Source organism: Colius striatus, chromosome 17 (assembly GCF_028858725.1).
Source record: "Colius striatus isolate bColStr4 chromosome 17, bColStr4.1.hap1, whole genome shotgun sequence".
In the NCBI taxonomy this organism is placed as follows: domain Eukaryota; kingdom Metazoa; phylum Chordata; class Aves; order Coliiformes; family Coliidae; genus Colius; species Colius striatus.
This window is the reverse complement of record NC_084775.1, coordinates 2,849,969-2,875,624: the sequence shown is the minus strand read 5'-3', so window position 1 is coordinate 2,875,624 and position 25,656 is coordinate 2,849,969. Positions and strand designations below refer to the sequence as shown.

The window sequence follows — 25,656 nt, the reverse complement described above, 5'->3', positions numbered from 1 at the left end:
CTTCAAGACCCACCTGGACACGTTCGTGTGTGACCTGATCTAGGTGACCCTGCTTCTGCAGGGGGGTTGGACTAGATGATCTCTAAAGGCCCCTTCCAACCCCCACCATTCTGTGATTCTATGATTCTGTTTCATTAAAAGCCCCCAACACAGTGTCCCTGTGCCAGGCCACGTCTTGCACCTGCTGGTGTCTCTGTAATGGCTTAGTGTTTCTCCTCCTGAACGTTGCTGAGGTTTCTGTCAGAAAACCTGCACTGTGCACGTGAGAGAGTTATAAATGTGTTGCAAAAACTAATCCTGAAGGTCACTGCTTTTGGACTGCTTTTGGACTATCCTTGTGTTTGGGGTTGAAGCCTTGTTTGTAGGAGCACTGTAGGAGCAGAACATCTCTTTGTGGAGCGAGGGGAGGGGGGCTGGTGCATGTCTCTGCATTTTGGTGTGGTGCTGATGTTGGCAGTTAAAGCATTTTTAGTCTGGCTTTCCAGGCTGTTTCCTCCCCTGTGCTCAGGCACCCTGCTTGGATCTATTATATATTTGGAGGAGATTGCCTGTTGACAAGCCGAGTGGTGCTGGCTGTGCTGTTCAGCCCTGGGGGCAGCAGGGCTGCTGCGCTCTTCTTTAAGAAGAGAAGCAGAGGGGAAGCCTGGGTGTTTGCAGAGACGTTTCAGCTTGGCAACATTGTTGGTTTCCTTGACTAGACCATCTATGAAACCTCTGTGCTTCACCAGCAGTGAGTTTTCCAAGGCTTGCTGTTACGTTCACGATGCTCCAACCTGGAAGTGCCAACGTTTGCAAAACGTGCTCGGGAGGCTTTGCATCAAACCTTGATGGCCCACAGCATGGCTGAGGATGTCTTTCTGGCAAATTACCTTCCCCAGGCTCTCCTGTTTGTGGTTTTTTTCCCCCTTTGTGAAGCACAGGGTCTGTCTGATGATGTGAAACAGAAGTGTCTTACTGGTGTTTCCTTGCACAGGTTTGCCCTGCTCTGGGCTGCTGTTACAGCCAAAGTGAATTGGCAAAGTGCTGGAGAAAGGAGTGTGAAATCCAGATTGCTTCTTGTTATATCTGTTTACAGCAGAGTTTTACAGCCAAGTCACCACTAAATCCTTGCTTGTGCAGTGCTTGCTGAGGCTTATTTGTGTTGGGTCCCATGTGTGGGCAGGTGCTTATCCCAGAAGCTGGCTTGGGAAGCTGCTGGACAGGGAGGGAGGTTGTCCTGTGGTGTGTGGAGGCGGTGGGTGCCTGAGCTGTCGGCGTCCTCCTGGCCCCCACAGGCATTGCAGCCTGGATTTCAGGCTTTTCCCCTTAAATCTGATGGTTACTAATCTGCCCATCCTGCCTGCAGCCACTTGCAGATTAATCAGCCTTTAAATAGAAGTCAGTCTTATCTGTTTTTTTCAGGAGGCTGTGTGCTTGGTTGGGTTCTCTCTGGGATTTGGTAGGTTTGGTGAAGGGAAAAAGAGGAAGGAAAAATCCCTGAGCTGTTTGTCACATGAAGCTTGTGGTTTGAGAGCTGTGCTGAACCAGCTTGGGAAGTGCTGAACATAAGCACTTACTGGGTGAGCTGGGAAAATCTTGAGCCACACACCTGCCTTCCCTTGGGTGTTTGTTTTCTGGAATTGAGTAGTTGTAAGAATCCCTTTTGCTTGAGCCAAGGGAGTGCAGTAACCCCCAGAGGTTTGGTGGCCATGCTTACATCCCCCTGCTTCAGGCATGGGGGCTTTTGGCCTCAAAGTAAAACCACTTTGAAAGTGTTTTTTGGGGATTTCTTCAGGCATAAAACTGAACACAGACATTTCACTGGCTTTAGACTCCCAGTTGTCCTGAACAGAGGATGTGCAACATCTGAGCTCATGGGTGAGTGTGCAGCGAAGTGCTTGTGCAGACGGGGTCCTGTAACCTGCGGGGAGTGTTTCAAATGTTCCCGTACCGAGGATGGATGAGAGTGACTCTGCAAACGAGCCCCAGATGAACTGCTTGGGCTCTGGGAGCCCTGAAGCAGGGAGGGAGCCACTGGGCTGGGGAGATGCTGGGGAGGTGGTGCTGGAGGACAACGGCCCTTTGTTGGTGGGGCTGGACGGGGAGCGCGGCTCCTGTCCCTGCGCCGGCGGGTGCTGGCTGTGCCACCCGGCTCAGCGAAGGCCCCAAGAGCTCCTCCTGCTCCAGACACTCGTGCTAGATTGGGAATTCAGCTTGGGAACCCTCGTGCATTACCCAGGGTTAGTGTGTGCTCCGTGGCGTGCGTACAGAGGGCAGGGTGCTGTGGGGAGGGTGAGCCTTGCTGCTGGGCAGACGGGCACAAATGGCCCTTCCTGCACCACGAAGGCCTGTGGTTACGTTTTCATTTGTGCTGCCCCCCACTGCTGGTGATGAAACCAAACCCTGTGAGAGGAATTTCCATCCTCAACCAGTTAAGAAAAGGATCAACCCGATTACCTCCTGGACTGTGCTGATTGTTCAGTATCATCTTCAAAAGAAGTGCTGAAAGTGTTTTGGTGGTTGCCCTTACTGTGAGCCAGGCAGCGTGTCAATCCATTCCCTTTCTTCTCTTTTCTACCCTTATCTGTTGCATTTCTACCCTTATCTGTTTATTTTGTTTCATTGTCCTTGGCTTCTGTTCTTGCCTCTGCCTGCAGCAGCCTCTGCAACTTACTCTAAAGAGCATTTTCTGGTTATGCAGCTGTTAGAAATATTTCTCTATGGCTGCAGAGCCCTTAACTTAGCTCATATGATATTTTCTAGTGTGATGGGATCATGAAATGAGTCAAGTGGTTTCAACTGTGAAGGATACAGTAGGAAAAGTAGATCTTCATCTCCAAGCTGGGGGAGGTCAGTGGTGGAAGAAGCAGGGAGACTGTCACCTTTCCACATTTTCTTTTGCAGGGGCACAGGAGTTAAGGTGGTTTTTGTTTGAAGTACTGAATGTTTCAAGGTTGCCATACAGCAGAGAAAGCAGAAGCAGAGGTGACACTGGTCCCTGTGTAATCAGGCATGGAGTGGTAAGAGGGTCAAACATCTGGTCTTTGGCCACCAGAGAACGTTGTGTGCAGGGTTAATGGAAGTAAAATAATCTTGTTGTGAGCATGAGAGATCTGCATGAGCTCAGTATTAAATTCCTGTTATTTGGAGACATTGGTAGAAATAGTAGCAATGGGCAGACTCAGCCAGGGGGTGCTTTGCAGCCGCTCACAGTTGGGTTTCCTACCCGTGTCTGGTGATGTACAACTTCTGTATCAGAAAGAATGCCCACATCTAAAGAAATTTCCATGTGCATTTGTTACTTTTCCTGGTAGTTAACTCCAATGCCTGCCCTGTTTCACCTGTATATCCACGATCACATGATGCAAGGTGGGAGTGTGCTCTGGCACAGTGAAACCCACTGGTCTCCCTGGACGTGCTGAACTACCGCTCCCCACTCGCACGTGCTGGGGCTTTCCTCTCCTCCTGTGGGAGGGAATAGGCTGTTGGGGAGCCCTGAGCAGATGCAGTAACATGACTCCCTCTCTCTAATTGGGGAAATGCCTCCTGGATGTGTTGCTTTGCAGTCCATCTGCTACACTACGTGTTTCTCTTGCCTCACTCTTTTCTCAATAGATAGAATCACAGAATCTTTACAGTTGGAAAAGACCTTTGAGATCATCAAGTCCAACCACTCACCTCACGCTGCCAGGCCCATCACTAAGCTAAACTTAGCACTTCATGTACGTATCTTTTGAGTATCTCCAGGGATGGGGACTCCCCCACCTCCCTGGGCAGCCTGTTCCAATGCTTAGCAACTCTCTCGGTGTCAGCTCTTCCTCATCTCCAGTCTAATCTCATCTCCAATCCCCTGGTACAGTTTGAGCCCATTTCCTTGTGTCCTGTTATTCATTATTGGAGAGAAGAGACTGATGCCCACCTCACTACAACTCCCCTTGAGCTGGTTGTAGTGTTGTTTACCCCATGGCATGCCATTGCTAAGCTGTAAGGTGGTGCTGGGCTGACTCAACTTGGTTGGGTGACCAGAGCAGTCAGGATGGAAATGGTTGAAGATAGTTGACAGCAATAGTCTTGCTACAGTACCCTTCCGTTCTTGGGCTGTTTTGATTTGAGTCTTTGAGCTGCTTTGGGTGTACTGGTGTCTCAAGACCTACATATTTATCAGTCCCATCCCTTCCAGATCTCCTGGTGTGTCCAGGGTGCCCTGGCACGTTTGGTTTGTGCTGCAAGGGTGCCAGGTTTCCTTCTGGCTCTGTTGGATTGCTTTTTGGATGTGATCTGCAGCACCAATGCAGAAGCATAGATTTGTAACTTTGTTTAGATGTGACAGCCAAAACATGTTTCTGAGCTCCTGGCTGCTAGAATACAGCTTGGTGTGGAGCTCACTGAGCAAACTCCTCAAGGGATCCGTTTGCCAGCTCTAAAAATGTACCTGGGATTTGTGTCAAGCTTCATGCCTTGTGCAGAGTGGCAGTATTGCTGTAAGGTCTCCACCTTACATTCAGAGACTCAAAACCACCCCAGACCACAAATCTAGTCTTTTGATGTCTTCCTTGATGGGCTGTGGCTTTTCCTTTTCAAGCCCCTCATAGGTCTTGGCTCCATCCCTGTGTGGTGTTGATCCTCTCAGCTGAAACACAGGAGCTGCAGGACCCGGCTGTCGCGGTGATGCTGGCAGTGCTCAGAGGCTGTTAGAATCACAGAATGGTGGGGTTGGAAGGGACCTTTAGAGATCATCCAGTCCAACCCACCTGCAGAAGCAGGGTCACCTAGATCAGGTCACATAGGAACATGTCCAGGTGGGTCTTGAAGCCCTCCAAGGAAGGAGCCTCCACAACCCCTCTGGGCAGCCTGGGCCAGGGCTCCCTCACCTCACAGGGAAATAGCTTTTTCTTATGTTTAAGTGGAACTTTTTGTGTTCCAGCTTCATCCCATCACCCCTTGTCCTGTTTCTAGCTACTATAGAAAAGAGGGATGTCCCAACCTCCTGACACCCACCCTTTGGATATTTATAAATGTTAATAAGATCTCCCCTCAGTCTCCTCTTCTCCAGACTAAACAGCCCCAGTTCCCGCAGCCTTTCCTCATAAGGAAGATGCTCCAGTCCCCTGATCATCTTGGTGGCCCTGCACTGGCCTCTCTCCAGCAGTTCCCTGTCCCTCCTGAGCTGAGGATCCCAGAACTGGCCCGAGGACTCCAGATGAGGCCTCACCAGGGCAGAGCAGAGCGGGAGCAGAACCTCCCTTGACCTGCTGCCCACACTCTTGATGCATCCCAGGCTGCCATTGGCTTCTTGCCCACGAGGGCACGTTGCTGGCTCATGTTAGTGCAACCAGCACTCCCAGGTCTCTCTCTGAAGAGCTGCTCTTCAGCAGTTTGAGCCCCAGCCTCTCCTGGTACAGTGCTGTTCCTGCACTTACACTCCATACTGGACAGTAAAACTTCCTTCCAAAATGTCAGCTGAGCATCATGAGCTTCTTACAGCTCAAGTAATTATTGAGGGAAGAAAAAACCCCAACCCCAAGCAGGGAGCACAGCAACAGCAGCAGATTTCCTTGTAGATGCTGTTTAAATTAGAAGATACTTCTTGGTTGGTAAGGAGTGACCCAGCAGCTGAGTGATAACCTGGCAAAGGGTCCAGTGTGTCTGCTGATGCCTTTGCCAGTTGCTGGGGCTGGAGCTCCCAGCAGATTTCTGTTTAAACACTCAGTGCAGCTTTCCCAAGGGAAGAATGGCTCAGCCAACTGCTCGTGCTCTGGCTTTAGCTGACACTGGGGGTGAATTCTCTGAAAGTGTGTGGCTGGAGACTTGGGCATTCAAATGCATCCTCAGATGCCCCAATTTTACTTGTGACCTAGCTGAAGTGAGTGAAACCACAGAGTGAGGGATATGCAGAAAGAGGAAAGACATGAACATGTGAGTCTTTGCTGCTCATCTGGTGCTGTCACGGGGATGTGGCTGCGGCCACTGGCGTGGGGGTGAGTTTCAGTCCTGCAGTGACCTGTCCTTGCCCTGGCAAGCAGAATGCCTGGAGGAGTGCTAAGATGGGAGTTCAGCGTTTGAGATGTAGAATCAGGTGTGCTGGTTGCTGAGGCTTATACCAAGCATGTGGTTTAGAGATAGGAGAAAGATCCCTCAGAAGAGGGAGTGAGGGTGTTTCAGGAGTCAGTTTTCTGGGGAGAGCTTAAATTGTGTTTGGATTTTTCTGTGAAGGTGCCTAGTGACATGGAGTGGTGCTGGAAACATGTAAGCATTTAGTGTTGGCCTTCCCAGCTTAAGACAGAAGCCTTAGGTCAGTGTTTGCATAGTGTGCTGCTGAGTTTTTTGTGGATAAGGTGTCTTGGAGAGCTGCACAACTCCTGGCCTGAGTGTTTGTAGCACCCTTGTGAAGCTGGATAACCCTTGCCAGGAGGGAGCATAACAAAGTCCCTACATGTCCTACTGTCTGTACTCAGTTGAACCAAAGTGGCTCTTGAGCTGCCAGGGTTGCAGATGTGTGCTCTTCCTGACTTCCTTGCTGTTGCTCAAGCTATAAAGTGTGCACTGAAATAGCAGCTCCTGCCTGAAAGCCGGTGCTGTGCCTTGGTTCCCTGCTGTGGTTCTTTGCCTGATGTCATCTGAGCTGTGAGAAAAGGAGAATCACAATCTCAAGGGCTGGAAGGGACCTGCAGAGCTCATCCAGTGCAACCCCCCTGCCAGAGCAGCACCACCTAGAGCAGGGCACACAGGAACTCATCCAGCTGGGTTGGAATGTCTCCAGAGGAGGAGCCTCCACAGCCCATCTGGGCAGCCCCTGCCAGTGCTCCCTCACCTCAACAGCGAAGTTTTCCCTTGTGTTTCTTTGGAACCTCTTCTGTTCCAGCTTGTGCCTGTTGCCCCTTGTCCTATCATTGGCCATCCCTGAGCACAGCCTGGCTCCAGCCTCCTCACACCCACCCTTGATGGATTTGTAACATGACTGAGGTCACCCCTCAGGCTCCTCCAAGCTGCAGAGCCCTAGGTCCCTCAGCCTTTCCTCACAAGGCAGATGCTCCACTCCAGCATCTCTGTGGCCCTGCACTGAACTCTCTCCAGCAGCTCCCTGTCCTTCTGCAACTGAGGGGCCCAGAGCTGGACTCAATACTCCCGATGCGAGAAGCTGGAGTGTTAGGAGAGGTGAGGCTGCCCAGAAATGGCATTGAGCCTTGCTGGTGGAAAGGAGATCTTAGCATCCACTGTGCTAGCTTGTTGGAAGTGCACAGTGTTTGGGAGCTGAGTGTGAGCTGGGGCTGTTTATTCCCTGCTGTGTCCTATTAAGTTAAGCAGAGCCAGATGGTTGTAGTTAGAAAATCCGCCTGAGCAACATGCAACCGTTCTCTCAAGTCTTTGGCTGTTGTGATACCAGTGAAACCAAAGCTGTGGAGCTAGTAGGTAGAAACCATTTTATTACCTACTTTTCCACCTTCTTTGCTATTGTTGATACATCTGTCTTCTGAGCTCTTACACAGGCTCTTCATTGTTTTATATACAGTGAATTTATATACAGATTTCGTGCAGTTGTTGAAAGGTGGGAGCATCTTTCTCTGGTGTCACACTGGCATATGGAGCAGCCTTGTGTAGCTCAAGTCTTCCTGCAGAGCTGGAAATTACCTTTAAGTCACAATTTGCTGTTGCTTCATGGCAGTACAGCATGGAGCTCATCTGTCAGGCTGCAGAACAGGAGCTGCTGAAGTGTAAAACTCCGAGTTTTATACCAAAGGCCTTTCTCAGTGACTCTGCTGATAAGTTGTCTTGTCAAACTCTGTGTGTTTAGATTTGTGGCATTAAAGTAACCAAAGCAGCTTTTCCAGTCCAAAAAAAGAGAAAGAGGAGAGAGAAATGCTGCAAATAACGTTTGAACAAGGAGATGTTTGAAGGTTTTTTGCACAGTCCAGCACTGTGTGTGTTGCTGTGAGAAGAGCTTTCCTGTCCCTGTGGGTAGGGTGCCTGAGTGATGATGATGCCAATCTGAATTTTCTATTACTGTCCCACATGCTGTTGAAATCAAAACAGCAAGAATGGCAGTGTTCAGAGCAATGTGTTCTGAGAGCTTTGCCAAAACCTGTGCAAAAGGCACTGGGACCAGGCAGGACGTGCATCCAGGGTAGGTTTGGTAGCTGATACAGACCTGCTGGCATCATGACAGTCCTGCTTTCAGAGTAAGAAACCATCTTCCTGGTGATCCTAGTGCATCACTGAGCAGCACCCTTCTTGCCACTGGAATGGCTTTGCTGCCATCACATCTGGCTCTGCAGTTGGTGGCTGTTGTAGCTGGGAGCCCTGTGCCTGTGCTGTGCAGCCCCTGGCAGCGCAGCCTGTGCCTTGGTTGACGGGCCAAGGCTGGCACGGAGCTGGCCCTGCTGCTTGGAGGCTCTTGTTGCAGTGCTCTGGGGAAAGGGCTACGTTCGCCCATGATGTTGGCTTTCTCCTTGGAAGTCTGCTTTAGTCCTCCTTACTTTGTAAGCCCTGCAGGCATTTGTTAAGGTTATCTCTGCTGCTGCATAGCCCCTCTCAGCGTGTGTGTTGCCAAGGGCTGTGTGCAAGGCTGTCCTTTCCTGCCTCTCCCACTCACAGCTATAAATTCATACCTCCCAAGGCAAATCCCATCGATTGGCTCTGTGAGGGAGCAGCCAGAAAATCCCAGCTCTTCAGCTGCACCCACCTCTGTGTGCTCTATGTCCACATTTAACCTCCTTTCAGCTTTTCTGCAAGGGAGCATATGTGTGCTCCCCATATGTGCAGTGCTCAGATTATTGCAGAAAGTGGAGAATCAGGAAATCTGCCTGGATCACGTTATGCAATAGTTGAGCTGCCAGCAGTGAATAAGCAGATCTGTCTGGCCACGAGTGCTTCTGAAGGGCACCTTTTATGTTTTCTTTCCTTCCCTGCGTGCAGACAGAGATTGCTGGTGTTGGCTGAGGGCTCAGTCAGGTGCCTGCCTCGGGTGTGGGTGCTGATTGATAGGAATCGATTTCCCATGCAGATTGGCATGGGAAGGTAACTTAAAGAACAAAAACTTCTAGCAAAACAGTTTTCTTGGGTGGGAGAGCAAAGCTGTTTAGTGTGACTTAAATTGATTTAGCCAAGTCACCTTGGAGACCTTTGTTTTGCGTAGAAGAGAAAATCATTTTAGCAGTTCTCTCAAGGTGGGGAGTAATCACTCCTGGGAACACGTCAATACGTGCTGCATCACAAGGAGCATGGCTTTGGAGATTAAATCAGTGCTTGTTTTCAACTGGAGCCACTTCACCCCCTCCCAAGCAAGTGTAACCACACTGGAACACTGGGGTTGAACTGTGGTGCAGGGAGACGTGAAGCATAGTCCTTAAGGAGGCATCCAGAGGCTTCTGTGTCTGTATTTTGAGCTTGGATGTGGCCCTGGGTTAAATCTGTTCTGCAAAACAGTGACAGGGCTGAGCAGGTGAGAGAAATCATACAATCACACAGTGGTTTGGGTTGGGAGGGACTTGAAAGATCATCTGGTTCTAGCCTTCCTGACACAGGCAGAGACACCTTCCACTAGACCAGATTGCTCAAAGCCCCATCCAACCTGCCCTTGAAGTCCTTGGGATGCTGTGGTTAGTGGTTGTGGTGTTTGGGGATTTGAGTTCCTGGTCAGACTTCTTTCTGTGTAACTTCCAACCCCAGCAATGAGGTTGGTATTGAGTATCTCTGGATTACTGCCCACTCTCTCCTGTAGAGACCATACCTCCATCCCATAATGAACTCCCATTCCTGAGTTTCTGAGGCTGTGCCTGTAAAAACTTCCTCAAGGGACACAGAGGCTCCTGCAGTGTTCCTGGGGAAGTGTGGCTGAGGTTTTCTTCTCCTGCTGCATCAGCATGTGGAGCAGGACCAGAAGGTGTTGGAAGCCTGTCAGCAGCTCGTGGTGGCTTTTACAGATGCTGTGGATGAGCCATGCTGAAAATCAGAGGTTTGCTGTGTGCCTGCCCATGTGATATAATGGGGCTGTCACCATGCTCCAGGCCATGGAGCACAAAGTGATGAGTCAGCTGCCCTGAACCTTTCACAAAATAAGAGGCTATTGGGGTGGAGGGGAAAAGGAGTAGCTGGGAATGTCCTGGTGAGATGTGAAGCTGAGTGCAGGTGAGGAGGACTCTGAGGAGGGAGGTCAGAGGCAAAGGCATGGCATTGCCACGTGAGGCTTAGCAAAGACCTTCTGGGTCTGGAGGTGCCACAGATAGCTTGGCTAGGACATGTAGGGTAAAGAAACAAGAAGTGGAGAAAAATAGCAGAAGATTGATGGAGGGAGGGAGATGACACTTGAAGTAGAACTGTGTAGTTGGGGATTAAAGGCTGTGAGCAAGGGTTGTTTTCTGCTTCTGGAGCCTGAAGCAGCCTCATGCATCTGGGGTGAGCTCTTCTCAGTTATGTACCACAAAAAGCCTTCAAAACCAATTGGAAAGAGATGTGCTTTCCCCCATCCTTGTGTAGTACTTGTTACTCAGGCACCCAGGTGTGTGAGGAGCACCAGTTCTTTGCTAGATGTTGTGCTCTGACTGACTTCACTGCCTGGAGGGAATGGTTTTCAGAGGGTTGTGCTGTAACCCATGGTGCTCACAGCAGCTGCCTGTGGCCCACACAGACTCCTCTGTAAAATGCAGGGACTGAGGAGGTGTGATGAGGCAAGAGCCTGTTCTGCCATGGAACCTGGTGTACCTGCCACTGAACCTCTGTGCTCCTGGGGTGTTTGTCAGGCATCCATCCACAGGAACTGAGGAGGGATGGCTCTGGGGGGACATTCCTGGGTGAGGACTGTGCTGCTCGTCTGGAGGGGAAGGGAAGCTGGTAATTCCTCCAGATGACTGATGCTGCTCAGCAACTAATGTGCAGTAATGTGTTTTGCTGAAACACTGGCAAAATCCCTGCAATAATTGTCTGACATCTACCTGATTCCAGTATGAACTAATGTCAGCAAAGGGGTAGCAGAGAAGCCAGTGGAAATGACTCGGACAAGAGGCGTTTACAAGTACATGAAGCTTATTTATCCAATGATGGCATCATCCTGCTGCCATCTCCTTCCCCCAGGATGCTCACCTGGAACTAGGGGGATTAACAGTCTTTAAAACTTATTTGGGTGAAAATGGTGAACATGTTGGACATGATTAAACCATGCCATGGGACAGCTGGCAGCAGAAGGGAGGAAAACATGTTGATAATGTCTCTTGTGTGAACTCCTTAACAAGGTCTGTAGCATGGACAAGCTGGGAAGGATCCCACAGCATCTCAAGGGCTGGAAGGGACCTGGAAAGCTCATCCAGTGCAACCCCCCTGCCAGAGCAGCACCACCTAGAGCAGGGCACACAGGAACTCATCCAGCTGGGTTGGAATGTCTCCAGAGGAGGAGCCTCCACAGCCTATCTGGGCAGCCCCTGCCAGGGCTCCCTCACCTCAACAGGGAAGACATTCTTCCTTGTGTTTCTTTGGACCCTCTTCTGTTCCATCTTGTGCCTGTTGCCCCCTGTCCTACCATTGGACATCATTGAGAAAAGCCTGGCTCCACCTTGCCGTGCAGTGTAAATGCAGGTGGCTGTGCTTGCTGGGGGTGAACAGGGAATGATTGTGGATGCAGAAGTAGCCCAGTCTTGCTTTTGGGGAAGGATAGGCAGTGTGGTAGAGAAGGAGGATACGGGGGAGTGGGAAAGTTGTCAGGCTGGGTGAGGAATGAGGATTGAGAGGAGGGTGTGCTGCAGAGCTGAATGGGATGGGAAAGGGAATGGACAAAGTAAAAGAAAAAAAATGGAGTCAGGTAAATGATGAGTGATAAATGATGAAAAAATACCAAGACACTGAGGGGCTGGAGTATGTCCAGAGATGAGCACCAAAGCTGGGGAAGGGTCTGGAGCATAAGGCTGATGGAGAGCAGCTGAGGGATCAGCTGAGAGAACTGAGACAAGAGGAGGCTGAGGGCAGACAGGAGCCTGCAGGGAGCTGGGAGTCGGGCTCTGCTCCCAGTAACAAGTGACAGGACAAGAGGAAAGGGGCTGGAGTTGCCCCAGGGGAGGTTGAGGCTGGAGCTGAGGCAGAACTGTTTCCCTGAGAGGGGTGTCAGGCCCTGTGCCAGGCTGCCCAGGGAGCTGGGGCAGTGCCCAGCCCTGGAGGGATCCCAAAGCCCTGGAGCTGAGGTGCTGAGGGCTGTGGGTCATTGGTGGGCTGGGCAGGGGAATGGGAGGGCTGGGACTCCAGGAGATGAAAGGGCTTTCCAACCTCAGTGATTCTATGACTGTGAAAACACTGGATTTATCCTGTTCAAAGGGCCTGGCTTTCATGTGCTGCTCAGCCCCACCTGGCTGGAGGGATGTGGGGGTACAGCCTCTGTCCCCCTGTGCTGGAGCAGGGCAGTGTGGGCCCGTGTCTGCCATGCAGGCCCAGCTCTCGGGGTTCCTACAGTGCTGGTCACTGTGTTGGCCCTGCCTGTGTTGCCTGAGCTGATGGGAAACTTTGAGGACTTGCTGGCTCAGTGCTTGTAGAGCTATTTTAGGCATCTGCAATGCAGCAGAGGGTGTAGAGGCAGTTTTGGGACTACTGAAGCATTTACCTTTGTGCCCAACTGCCTGTGAAAACTTAGTCTCTGCAACTTTATTTTAAAAAAGAATGACCTTTAGATGCTTCTGAAAACACTCTGTGAAGTCATGGTTGAAGCAGTGGCTCTTGCTTTCTACCTGGCTCTTCCACAGCTTGCATGCCCTGGAAAGACAAAGCATGAGAAGGCAGCTCTCAGCCAGCGTGATACCTGTGAGCGTGGGGCCTCTCCTGGGCTGTGACAGCTGTGAGGGACAGGAGGACTAATAAATAAAGAGTGAAGTGATCATTGCAGCTTTGATAAAGCTAATAGCCCATGGATTGCTGAGGATGTCTGGGAGGTGGAAATACTTTTGTGATAGAGAGAGCAGCAGCTATTGTGGATGTTGGAGAGGTCGTTGCTTTGGGTCTGCTGTGCCTTGTCCCTGGCTGGGACCAGCAGAATTGTGGTGTGGGGCAGGAGCTTTGGCCTCTGGATGTGGTATCCTGGATGTGGCTCTCAGAAGTGGGGTGCTTGTGGGTTAAGGCTGCTGCAGATTGTTCTCCCTGCTATGCCCAGCTGGGGTGGAAGGGAGGGTTGGTTCATTGGAAACCTGGCCCCAGGAATGTGTGGGTAAGCTTAGTGAAGTACTAAGCAACTTTACCAGTAGTAAAGGTGTTTTAACAGGAATTAAAACAGTGTTTTATTCCCTGAAGAGGAATTTGCTGCCCTCATTTGCCTTACAATGGAGGTCTTTGCATGTGAGATTTTACCATGCCTAGATGATGATTGAAGAGAGAAGAAGTAGTCACAAAATAGTAGATGCTGGAGGTGGGATAGCAGGGAGAAGGCAGCAAAGCAGCAATGCAAAGGAGAGAAGAAAGACTGGTGTTGTGCACGTGTGTGTAATTACTTTTAGGACAGCCAGAAGCAATCAGCACAGCAGGATGTGAAACCAGCAGCTGAAGTGCTAGGGGTTGATCCAAATGCTGCACCCCATCCTTGTTTGATGTTGAAGGATGTCTGGCTTTGGTGGCTTTGGCCACAGCCCGTTTGGACTGTTTCTGTGGGTCTCTGCTGCACAGAGGGTGTGTTGGTGGCTGTTTGGGGTCAGGCTGGGTGCAGGTGGACTGACTCTTCCTTTTCCCTCTGTTCCCGTGCAGGACACAGGCAGAAATGGCCCACACGTGTCGTGGGACCATCAACCTGTCCACGGCTCACATCGATACAGAGGACTCTTGTAACATTGTGCTGTCCAACGGGGGAAGGACGTACCACCTAAAGGCCAACTCAGAAGTGGAGAGGCAGCGTTGGGTCACGGCCCTGGAGCTGGCCAAAGCCAAAGCCATCCGCATGAGGAACAACCAGTCAGGTACAGTCTGTGTGAACCCACAACTGGATCCTGTTTCAAACCTCCTTGTAAAGCAGCTTTTCTGTGCTTGCTAAATTGTGCAGAAGCCCTGGCAGATAGTGTTTTGTATGCAATCAAACATAGCTGATGGTTTCACGGAGAGGCAGAGGGTTTGAAACAGTCAAACGTTGTCTCATTTGGTCATGCAGCACTGAGCAGGTCTTTAACACCCCAGTAATGGCTGCAAAGTGTAGACAGCCAATAAAAATGAACTAATAATGATGCTTCTGGAAGGCAGACGTGTCTTTCCCCTGGAGCCTTTGGGTTAGTCCCTGTGGTTGGGCAATGCTGCAGGAGGCACTGAGTGCAGTGGTCAGTGGCACTACAGTGATCACTATGCAATGTCAGAGTTGTGCCTTTCCTCTTCATCCATTGCTTGGGATAGTCTGATAGATGAATGATACATATATTCAGTTGAACTGTCCCTCTCAATGTGTGTTTCCCCTTCTCCCCACTACACACACAGCACCATGGTGTGGTATTTGTTAGTCTGCCTTGGGACAGCTGCGTTGGATGACGCCATCCCAGCCCCATGCCTCTTACACAGCTCCTCCCCAGAGTCCTCTTTGCTGCCCTGTGGTGTAATGGTTGCTTAGGTGCTTAACAGATAGAATAGTTTAGAAATGTTTTATTGTCCATTAACTTCTCTAGTTGCAGAAAACAAACTACATCATATATTAAAAAGCTGGCGATTTCCTCTGTCCAATAAAATCACTCTCAGGTCTCACCTTGAATGCTGGAATAAGGCCTTACACCAGGGAAACATACTGAACACTTGATTGTGTAACACTCTACTTCAGATGAAAATGTAGCTACAGAAGATGCCATGAATATTTGAGAAAGGGAGTGTTTGAAGGAGAGACTGGGGAAAGCTGTGAGGAGGCGTTTGCACAGCCTGGAGTTGCTGCATCTTCCTGTCCTGGTCCAGGTTTGGGCTTTGGGACACCTGCAGATGCTGCTGTGTGTGCTAGTGACTGTGGAGAATGTGCATCCATTGGTAAAGTGGAACAGCTTTCAGAGTGAGCACTGAGGAAGGTTGTGGTGGGTTCAGTGCATCCAGAAGAGCCTCAACTCTTTGCTGAGCAGAGCCTCTGCTGTGTGCTGCTGCTGCCTCGGGAGAACACCCAGGCGTCAGGAAAGCACTGTAACCACATCTTTGGGAGGCAGCATGTGAATGTTTTCTTAGTGGTGGGGACAGCCATTTGGGCTGCTGGCTGCCAGGGCTGTTGTGCAGGCAGAACCTGTGCTGTTCTGTAGGGAGCAGCAGAAGGCCAGACCACTCTGGCTTGCAGGAGAACAAGCCCCCAGTCCTGGACTAATGTGCTTTGACTTCCTTATAATTACCCATCCCACAAGGTCACCCAGAGGTTGATTAGTGTGTGAGCCACTTACCCATTTCCCATAATTGTTTAAATGTGCTGTGTTCCAGGGCACTAACATCTACAGATTTAATTACATAAAGTATTGTGAACTCTCTGTCCCTTCATGCTGCAGCTCTGGAGTGTGTGTAAATACTGATGGGAATACAGCTGACAGGAGAGGATGGAAGTTCCTTGGCAGGCTTGTGTTGCCTGACAGAGCCTGATGCTGTGCCAGGTCACAGCTGTAGTGAGCTGGGTCTGATGGCTGTGGGTCTCATGAATCCCATAGCAGGACGTGAGTCTTTTGGCTGAGTAGGTGTTTGGAAAAGAACCCTGTATTTGGGAGAGGTTGGTGTGTGCCTTCACCTTCACCTTTCTGACCTGAGGGGGGTACAAGGGTGGGCGTGGAGCAGTGCAGGCAGGTGGCTGCTGAGCTCCTGAAGCACTGGAGGATGTTCAGTGCTGCCTCCAGAGTCACGTGCAGTTATTTTGGTTTGTTTCTTTACATAAAAATAGCAAATGCAGAGACTTTCTGTCTTAAGGTTCTGGACGTGCTGCCTGCCTAACTGCAGCGAGCTCAGGCTGTCCTGCCAGGGTGCTTTGACTGCAGGGGCTCATTCCTGTGCTGCCTTGCAGATGTGCTGCTGCAGCTGTTTGCAGGGCTGTGCTGTAGCCCAGGCCAGGGAGATGATGGGAGGCAGAAACCAAACTCAGCTCTTTCCAGGTTTTTCTGGTCTGGTCCAAGGGGATAAGATGCTCTGTAAATGGATGCTGATTCTTGTACTGTGGAGTTAGGCTGGAGTTAGGCTGGAGTTAGGCTGGAGTTAGGCTGGAGTTAGGCTGGAGTTAGGCTGGAGTTAGACTGAGTGAATTACTTTATACCTGAATGTTCATCTGGTCTTGTCCCAGTTAGAAACCTTTTAATTAAGGTCAAGAGTGAATGTGTGTTAGGTTTGACTATTGCTTGAGTTGAAATAAAATCCATAGTGTGTTGCTATGAGTGCTGAGTGCTGTGCAGGGCACTGGGGAGCAAGGGAGGAGGCTCTGGATTTGCTGAAGAAGTCTCTGGGTCCTTTGGGTCTGCTCATGTGACAAGTCTTCTAAGTTGGTTCCTCTTAAGCTGAGTGATCTCCCAAATGTGTGTTTCCAGGGCTGCTCTGCAAAGCCCAGGTCAATGTATTGGGGTTGTCTTGGCCAATGGGTACAAAGGGTAGCAAGCAGCCATATGGATTTGTGCTGACAAGAAGGGAGCATCAGTGGCTTGGGGAGGTCTTAAGACTGGGAGAGTGTTTGCAGGGGCCAGGTGAGGAGGACAGAGAAGCAGGTTTGTGTTCAGTGCTGCCTGCCCTTCTGGGGAAGGACACAAGGAGCATCCTCATGGTCATGTCTGTTCATGGGTGCTGCCTGCTGCAGGGATGTATGACAGGAGCATTCCCACTGGTGCTCAGCATCCTGGGGGCTCTGGTAGAGGTGGCATGGCTGGGCTCAAGCTGGCTCCTTCTGAGGCATCTCCAGCTGATGAGCACCATGGCAGTCTGGCATTGCAGAGCAGTTTTTTATCTCTGTACAATTTTCAATGGGTGAGGATCAGCACCCAGAAGAGGCAAGGGAATGTCCTTGCTTCCTGGGGCTCAAAGGCCCTTTGGAATCCTTCCTGCAGCCAAAAAGGATCATAGAATCATAGAATAGTCAGGGTTGGAAGGGACCTTTAGAGATCGTCTAGTCCAACCCACCTGCAGAAGCAGGGTCACCTAGGTCCGGTCACATAGGAACGTGTCCAGGCAGGTCTTGAAGACCTCCAAGGAAGGAGCCTCCACACCCTCCCTGGGCAGCCTGGGCCAGGGCTTCCTCATCATGTGAAATTGTTATTAAATTAAAAATCAGAAAGCAGCTTGCCGTCTTTTTGGAGATGTTTTAAAGCTGAGCCATGAGTCACTGCTGCCAGTGCAACAAGCTGGGGTGTGAGCTGAGGTTCTGCACAAAGCGGTGCTTCCCCACTCCTGCCCCGGCCTTTGGGATTTGATGGGGTGTAGGACTGGCAAATTGGGATAGCTGCAAATACCTTGCCTACTGGGAGACTATTTTGGGGTGGATGAAAATAATCTTTCCTCCCAGTAATTGTCTTGAAATAAACAGCTCTGAAGGCGTTTGCAACTCGCCTGCTGGCTGCCTCGAGCTGTGCACTCTGGTGCCATTTGCACAGGCCTGATTTTCATTTCTATTTTTAAGAAACAGCAAAACCTATACCCAAACCAAGCATGAGATGGGAGACTTTGCTGTTCCTCTTGTGTGTAACTGAAGGAGCTTTGGTTTCCCTTCTACCCAGGGTATAGCCAGGGCTATTTTAGTAATGAGCCTTGAGCTGGGCCATGACTAAACGCTGATAGATGTCACCTGAGAGAGCTCGCTGTCCTTGGCCTGGCGAGGAACCTGCCAAGTGATAGTGGGTGGATTAGCAGCAGAAAGTGAGAGTAGGGATGAGGTGCTGTCATTAGCTCTCTCTTAAAGTACCATAGTTCCTGTAAAATAAATATCTAGTGTAACATTAGGGCAGAAGATTCCCAGACCCAGCTGGGGGGCTCTGCTCTAACATCTTCACAGCCAAATCTGGCATTCCTATTTCCAGGTGGGTTTAGAGAGTGTTGATGAAGTTGTAGTAAAGTTGTTTATCCAGCTCCATCACCCCAAGGAAGGAGCAGGCATGGGCTGCACTCACATTGGTGCTGGGTATGGCCCTGTGTCCTGAAAATCAGATCGCTGTAATCACCTTGTGTTTATGTTACTGTCAGCTTTTGAGTAGTTCCACCCCTCTCTCCTTCACCATCTTGTACTGTAGCACCCTTGGATCTTTCTCAGCTTGTGCAGCAGCCCTTTGACAACTTCAACTTTGTAGAGTTGCAGTGGCAAAGAAATGCTTTTGTGTGCTTACTCTGCTCTGTGCAGTTGTGGCTGGGAGAATGCAACCTGAAAGGTGTTTGATGGCTGTGGTTAATTTTTATGGCAATGAAAGTATCCTTTCTGCCTGGGGCAGTATCATGAGATACAGGGATTCCTGAGATGAATGGTGAGTATATGAGAGTTGCTTTCTTGGCTGTGTGATGAGAGCATCTTTGGAAAAGTCTGCAAGGGAAGGGTAGAAATCTGTCACTGGTATCTGAAATATTAGGTATTGTGTCAAAAAAACCCCCAAAATGAACTTGAACTGAACTTGGTGATTGATTAGAGAGGTGAGGGAGTTGCTGTCTTCTTTTAATTCCCTGCCTGGGGACTCCTAGGAGGAGAGAGGATGAAACCCAACACTGTGATCCAGGTTGTTGCCTGAACCAGGGCAGCTTTCAGACTGACTGAAGGTGTTTTTGGTGTTCATGGTATTAAAAACCCAGGAGTTAACTGGAGAGGTTGGTGCTCATATCTGTGCCAAGACCAACTCAGCTGCCAGCCTTCCTCAGAGGCTTGCACCAAGGTCAGGGCTCGGGAGACGTCAGTGTGGCAGCAGAGCTGGGAGTTGCTAAGAAGAGAACAAAAGAGCAAAGGTAGGTTTGCTCCAGGTGCAGCTGTGATCCTTGTCCCCTGGGCAGGCCCTGGCACCACCTCACAGAGCTTTCAGCACAACTTGAAAAGAAACAAACCCCAAAACCCCAAACCAGGTACAAGACTGACCAAACAAATGAAACCTCCTACACCAAGGAGACATGGGTGATGGGCAGCAGATTTCCCATCTGGCAGAACAGCAGCTGGAGGTAAATGCTGTGTGTAAATGCTGTGTGTAAATGCTGAAGCGAGAGACTGGGGCAGTTGCTTATGACAAGAACAAGGAGGATATTACCAGTCATAGGTTTTAAATGATTCAGGAATAGTTAATGTTTTGTACAACACAAAGTGAGATGGTGACACTGGCTGTGGGGAGCCAGAAAATCCAGAAAAATGGAACAGATTTGGACACAATTTCATCACTCGTGGGTGTGAGCTGTAACTTTCCATTACAAAGTGCAACCTGGGAGGTCCTTAAGCAGCACAGCACTGAGCCAAGCAGGTATGCCTGGAAAAGCTACTGTGTGTGTCCTGTCCCTCTATCCTGTTTCCTAAGTACTAGTTATAATTTGATGGCTAAGGAAGAGATGAGACTGGCTGGGCTGCCCTTGTGCAGCCATCCTGGTGAGGCTGCCACTGGAGCCACGGTCCCCAAAATCTCTCAGCTGTGCCTGTTGGGCTCTCAGGGCTGTGTCAGCCAGGATTCAGTTTGAGACCAGCACTCTGGCATGCCAGTGTGTGGCCTGGGTCTGGGCTTGGGGATAAGGAGGGTTGACTGCTGGGGTTCTCTTGTTATTCTTAATGCCTTAATCGGTTGTTTTCTTCTTAGCAAACAACGAGCCCTTAAAAGCAGCTTTACAGGGGCTTGTTTGTAGCTTTGGGGACAGTGGGAGCTTTGAGTGGTGTGAAAGGGGAAGGAGGAGGGTTGTTAGTGCTGGTGATACCTTCTGCTGTGGTTCCTGGGGTGAGGTTCTGCTGCAGCAGCAAATAAAACCCTGGAGAGGAGTAAGGCTGCTACAGAGGGTTACTGTGTGGCTCAGTGGGTGAGTGTCAAGGTGCAGAGCTTGGGGCTGCAGCTCACACAAGCAGGCTGCCAGCAAGCAGTTGTGCTCCAGCATGCTGGGTACAGTCATAGTGCCTTTGTAGTAGCATTAAAAAGAATCCATAATTAGTTGGTATTCCTCAGCTTTCTCTCTAATTACTCTAGTGATAATGTCAGTTTTGTTGCTTGATGTATTTTGGCTGTGTTTTTCCTCTTTCCAAGTAAGAGGTTTGTTTGCAAAAGACATTTTGACTCTGGAATGTGATACTGCAAAGCATCTGCAACCTTCCCTGCCTCACTCTGTCAATTATCCTCTTGCTGCTTCTCCCTTTTCCTTGCAGCAAGCTCTTGGCCAGGTGGCCTTGGCTTGTGCTTCTGCTCTAGTTGTGGCAGGACTGGACAGTCCCCACCTTTGTTGTCCATGACTCATTGCTTGCTGTAAGAGTCCTCACTATTCTCAGCTCTTTTGACCAAGTATTCCCTTTTCCTGTTCTCCTGGTGATGTTTCTTCATCCTGTCATTAATTGTTTGCTGCTGTGCTTAGGGCTCGTGCCTGGAGAGGCACTGGCTGCCAGCTCTCATACCTGCCTCTTCTAATTGTCTCTTTGATCCCTGGTGTCTGGATTTCCCAGGATCATTGGCTGTTGTTAACTGTGCCAGCAGCTGCTGCTGTGGGAAATGCAATTGCCAGTGCTGATGAAATGGAGCTGTTTTCTTGGCTTTCCCACTCCTAATGATTCCTATCTCCTTTCAGTGCCTTCTACTGCTCACTCCTGTTCCCTTCTGCACTTGGCAGGATGCTCTTCCCTATCATCTGTGAAGGGAACAGGTTGCTCTGTCTCAGCCACCACCCACAAGCTACAGTCAACACCTGAGTTTCTCACCTATAGCCAAAGAGATGCTGTGATGCACCATGAGCACAGGGCCTGTGAACCCCTGAAGTCGAGGGGATGTGGAGGAGGGAGAGCCAGAGCTGTGCCTGTTCTTGGATGCTGCCAAAGGACATTGTTTGCTGTGTTGAAATTGAGCTTTTAACACTTTGGGAAGTTCCATCCAGCCTCTCTCTTTCAAAACCAGAAAGATTTCTTTCAGGGCTTCACAGTGGTACTTAGTCTTTGTTTTTTTCAATATATATATATTTTTATAGGCTCTGAAAAGGTTCTTGTGGGTCTTTGTGTCTTTCTAGTGGTATCCAGAAGAGCCTGCAATGCTGCTGGCTGTGGCAGCGTGGTCACGGCTGGGACATGGCTGATCTTAACACTCGATGCTGATCTTGTTTCTAAGTGTTTGCTCTCAGTGCAGGGAGGTTATGTGAGGCTCACTTAGGAATAATAGTGCTGGTTACCAGCCTTGCCTGTCTGATGGGGCCTGAGGCCCAGGGCTGGATGCAGGGTGTGTATGGGGGATATCAGAGCATGAAGCTTTCTGCCAGCCACCATGGAAACGATGCCAGTGGACTACTAGAGTCACCTCACGTGAGTTTGGTGAACTTCTGTGCTCTCTGAGCTGCTGCTTTTCATCTCCTGACCTTTTGAATAACTGCTGAATACCTGACCTGGGTAAAGAGACTGTGCAGGCAATCCTCACTTCTCCTGCCCCCTGGGACTAGCTGGTGTCACACCCAGGGCAAAGCTGTACCCTGGTGGCACGATGCAGGGCACAGACATGGTCCCCTACAGCTCCCTTCCTGGTTTCACAAGCCTTTGCCTTGCCACAGGGGCAAGATCCATCCCTAACTGTCAGGCAGTGTGATAGGACACAGTTCCTGGGTATCTCCTGAGGAACAGAAGGGCTCTGTGAGGCAAGGGAAAGGCTTTGGGGCTGGCATGTGCAGAAGATGGCCGAGGTCCTCCCTATCTGCTGTGGCTGAATGTGAGGGGGTTTGCAGGTGATGGGACTATCAGCAGCTGCCCTGAATGTGGAGAGATGTGAAGCATTGACTAATTTTTAAATACAGGTGGTTAAAGAGATCTGGAAATGTGTCTGTCATTCCTGGGAACTGGGGCGTTGGGATGGAATAAAAACCCCAGTGATTTCCTCACTTTGTTGATTTTGGAATGTATCTGATGAGCCTGGAAATCCTTCTCAACCAGAGGAGTTTGCAGGCCCTGAGACAGGAGCCCAGGGCAGTGAGTACTTCATCATGCTGTCTGAATATCTGCAGCTGGGGAGAACCTGATGGATGGACATTCAGCTGAAATGGGCTGTAAACGGTCCCAGCCCAGCCTCCAACTGCTCCCTCCTCTGGGCTGCTGCCTGCCAGTGCAAACGTGAGGAGGGTGGGGGGAATCTTTGGGACCTATTTTCCAGCATTTCACAAGCCAGGAATCCTCTCCTCCTTTCATTTTTTAAACTGCTAATCTGTTTCTGATTCTCCTGTTACTGTTTTCCACTTGACTTGACACATTGGGATAGTGTTACCCAAGAAATAGGCTTACCTGCTCCTTTTGGTGCTGATCCTGCAGGCATGTGCTGTGTTATATATTGTAATGTAATCTGTGGTAATAATTTATGATGAAGGAACACAGTAAGTGGTACTTATGTAACACCACATATGAAACATTACAGCAGCAGGCAGCTCAGTGGAGACTGCAGTATACAGGCCATCTCCACTGCTGCAGTCTCATCCTCAGAGCGAGCAAGGGAGCTGTGCTGCTGCATGTGCTGTGTGGCTGCCTGGGAGAGGCTTTGTCAGTGGCTAAAGGTGAGGGAAAGACTGGCAAAATGCTCTGAGCTGATCTCATAACATACAAAACCCCACAGGCAGGTGTGGAGAGGCACTGGAGAAGCAGTAGCATTGCAGAGTGGTGTACAAGCAGGACTGCAGGATGGAAAACGATGTCTCAGGTCACACTGCTTCTCTACCTGCTGCAGGACATGTCTGAGAGCTTGTGTTAACTATGTCCCCACGGCCTCCCCTGGGGTGGGCTGCTCTCTGATCTCAGAATGCTCTGTAAATCCCAGAAGAATCCTTTCACAGATGTTTGTATAACTTATGTTTCTTAAATTGGTGTCTTCTATCATGTCCATTATTGACAGAGCCCTTAATGGGGAAATGAATGTCAGGTATAACACTGGTAGCACAGTAATCAAACCAGGCATTGTAACCATTGCCTGTAAAAATGACAAGATTCCAAACCCAGCTGGACGAGTTCCTGCTCTAAGTGATGCTGCTCTGGCAGGGGGGTTGCACTGGATGAACTTTCCAGGTCCCTTCCAACCCTTGAGATTCTGTGAAAGGGAAGCCTGGCTTGTTTTCTGGGCAGTTGCCCTGCACTTTTACACTCTGCAAACTTGAGGCACAAACTCATGGAGCATGTTTTAGAGCTCTTAAAATGCAGCTGCAGGAGCTGGTGCTTCAGTAGGCTGTGTGTGATGAGCTGTGCTCTGTGGCAGTGACAGAGCCTGCTACCTGCTTTCAGGGCAGGAGTTTTTTAGGCTCCTGTGTACTCTCTGTTTAATAAACCCCCTGAAAATAAATAACTGAACATGACTGTGCAGAGAAGGGAAGGGAGTGAGGGTTTTGGCCAGGGCTGCTGCAGCAGGAGCAAGGCAGTGGTGGGCAGGAGCCTCTGCTCCCACATGGGTGCTCAGAAAGATGCTCCCTGCCAGAGGAGCGATGAGATGTGCAACCTGAGGATATCTGTTGGTGATGATGCTGTGTATGAATACAGCAAACTTAAGGGCTGCAAGATGTATAAATCACAGCATCAAGGACAACTTTTTTTGAGTGAAAACTCATTTTGATGGTGATCTTCAAGGAAACCTTTGGTCATGTGTTTCGGTTTTAACATTTTAAGCATATAACAAGCATTGCTGTTAAATTACAGCCTGCTTTAGTCCTTTCTAGGAGTGCCTCTGTTCATGCTGCTTTAGCTCCTGTGCAGAATGACCTCTGCCTGTGGCTGGTGTTGGGATGAGGGAGACCTGGCATAGATGTGGTGAAGGGGAAGGCTCTTTTTTATCTGAGCTGACCTACAAGGAGTTTGGTGCAAGTACATAGGGAGCAAAAATCCTTCTTGGTCCTTACTTAGTCCTGCATTGTGGATGTGGAAGCAGGACACTTGGCAAAATTAGGGGGCTAAAGTAGCCTGTTGTAGCAATAAGGACCAGCCCTACTCTACCCTTGAAGAGCAGATGCTTCATCAGCAAAAATGGGAGCAGGATAAATATCTACAGTGAGGATTGTGCTGCCCCTGGAATTGCTACATACCAAGGAGAAGTGGTGACAGAACATTTTCTGTCTGTCTGTGTTTGTATTTACTACAAAATTGTTCTTACTTTTAAAAGTGCTGCTTCTCACAGCATGGTGGGGCTTGGAAGGGACCTTTAGAGCTCATCCAGTCCAACCCTCTGCCAAAGCAGCTCCCACCTAGATCAGGTCACACAGGTCCAGGTGGGTTTGGAAACCTCCTGAGAAGGAGCCTCCACACCCTCCCTGGGCAGCCTGGGCCAGGGCTCCCTCACTGAAACACTGACACAGTTTTTTCTTATATTTAAATTGAACTGTCTGTGTTGCAGCTTCATCCCATCACCCCTTGTCCTGTTGCTAGCTACTGTAGAAAAGAGGGATGTCCCAACCTCCTGACACCCACCCTTTAGATACCTGTAAATGTTAATAAGATCTCCCTCAGTCTCCTCTTCTCCAGACTGAACAGCCCCAGTTCCTGCAGCCTTTCCTCAGAAGGACTCCTTGTGTTATTATGTTATTATTATGTTACTCCTTGTGCCCATCTTCAGTGTTTCTTTGAAACCTGCTTTTCCTCATTTCATTCTTTATTCTCTCCTACCCTGCACTCTGAACAAACAGCCCCCATCCCGTGTGAGTTCAAGTGTTATTTCCATCCTTTCATGTTTTTCAGCTGCTTGTAAACAAATGTTTCCTTTGTCTGATACTTGGTGGCTCTTTTGTTTTTGTTGCTTTCAGTTGATGTCATCGCTTTCACACAGTTTTGGACGAAGGAAAATAGAAAAGTCACTTGTCCAGGCTGCAGAGCAAAAATCGGTAACACCTGGGGGACTTGTGCACACATTTACCTGAACTCAGGTGTAATTCTTTCACTTGGAGAATGACAAGTGGCACTTGATTATCTTGCCAGGGTTTGAAACAGCCTTTCAAGAGTCCCATCCTTCGCTTGTAGTGGATAACACTTTGCTTTGTCTGTATCTCCAGTCTCCTTCCCCGTGTTTTAAGTGAAGGAAATGAGGAGCCATTGCCTGTAAGTTAAACCCTGTAGAGAGCTGGATGGGCAGAGAGCAGAGCACAGCCTGGGAGCTGGTGCTGACTGCTCTCTGACTCAAAAAGCCCTGCCATGCAGCTGCTGAAACCCAGAAAGCACAGCATGGTGCTGCCCACTGTTTGGGTCACATCCCACTCCCCACTGTGGGAGGGATTAATTTGCCTGATCCCTCCGGCTTTGATCTGTATGGTGTTGGCTGGATTTAAACAGTAACTGGGGAAGAAGGGAGGCAGGAGCTGCAGTTTGCATCATAATGATGTTGTTTTATCCTTTTGAATGAGGCCTTGTTAATGGCTGGATTGCAAACATCAGTGCACCAGGGGCCTTGGAGCAGTTTCTAATGGCAGGGAAGCAGAAGGCTGCTGTTGCTCGTGCTGTGATAGAAGCTGGGGGGCTGATGCTTTAGCAGAGGCACCTGCAAGAGAAATGCCTGTTAAACCTGATTCTCCTTTGCTGAATTATGCCAACATGACCCTTGGAGTATGCCTGTATCCCATGCTGTGGGCACAGTCCAGAACCACCAGCCCATTCCACCCAGGGAAGTAAATCCT

At 49.7% G+C, this 25,656-nt stretch overlaps 1 protein-coding gene across 4 annotated transcripts in view; it reads left to right on the top strand.

Moving 5' to 3' along the window:
• Positions 1-25,656, top strand: part of OSBP2 (oxysterol binding protein 2) — a 129,593-nt gene that overhangs the window by 21,544 nt on the left and 82,393 nt on the right. For 2 of the 4 annotated variants that reach the window (XM_062009936.1, XM_062009935.1), the window contains one exon: positions 13,684-13,892. In XM_062009936.1, the coding sequence (XP_061865920.1) occupies positions 13,684-13,892 (209 nt within the window). Of the gene's footprint in view, positions 1-2,883; positions 3,000-3,672; positions 3,702-13,683; positions 13,893-25,656 lie in introns of those variants that run through there. The other 2 variants (XM_062009937.1, XM_062009938.1) reach the window with 2 other exon arrangements.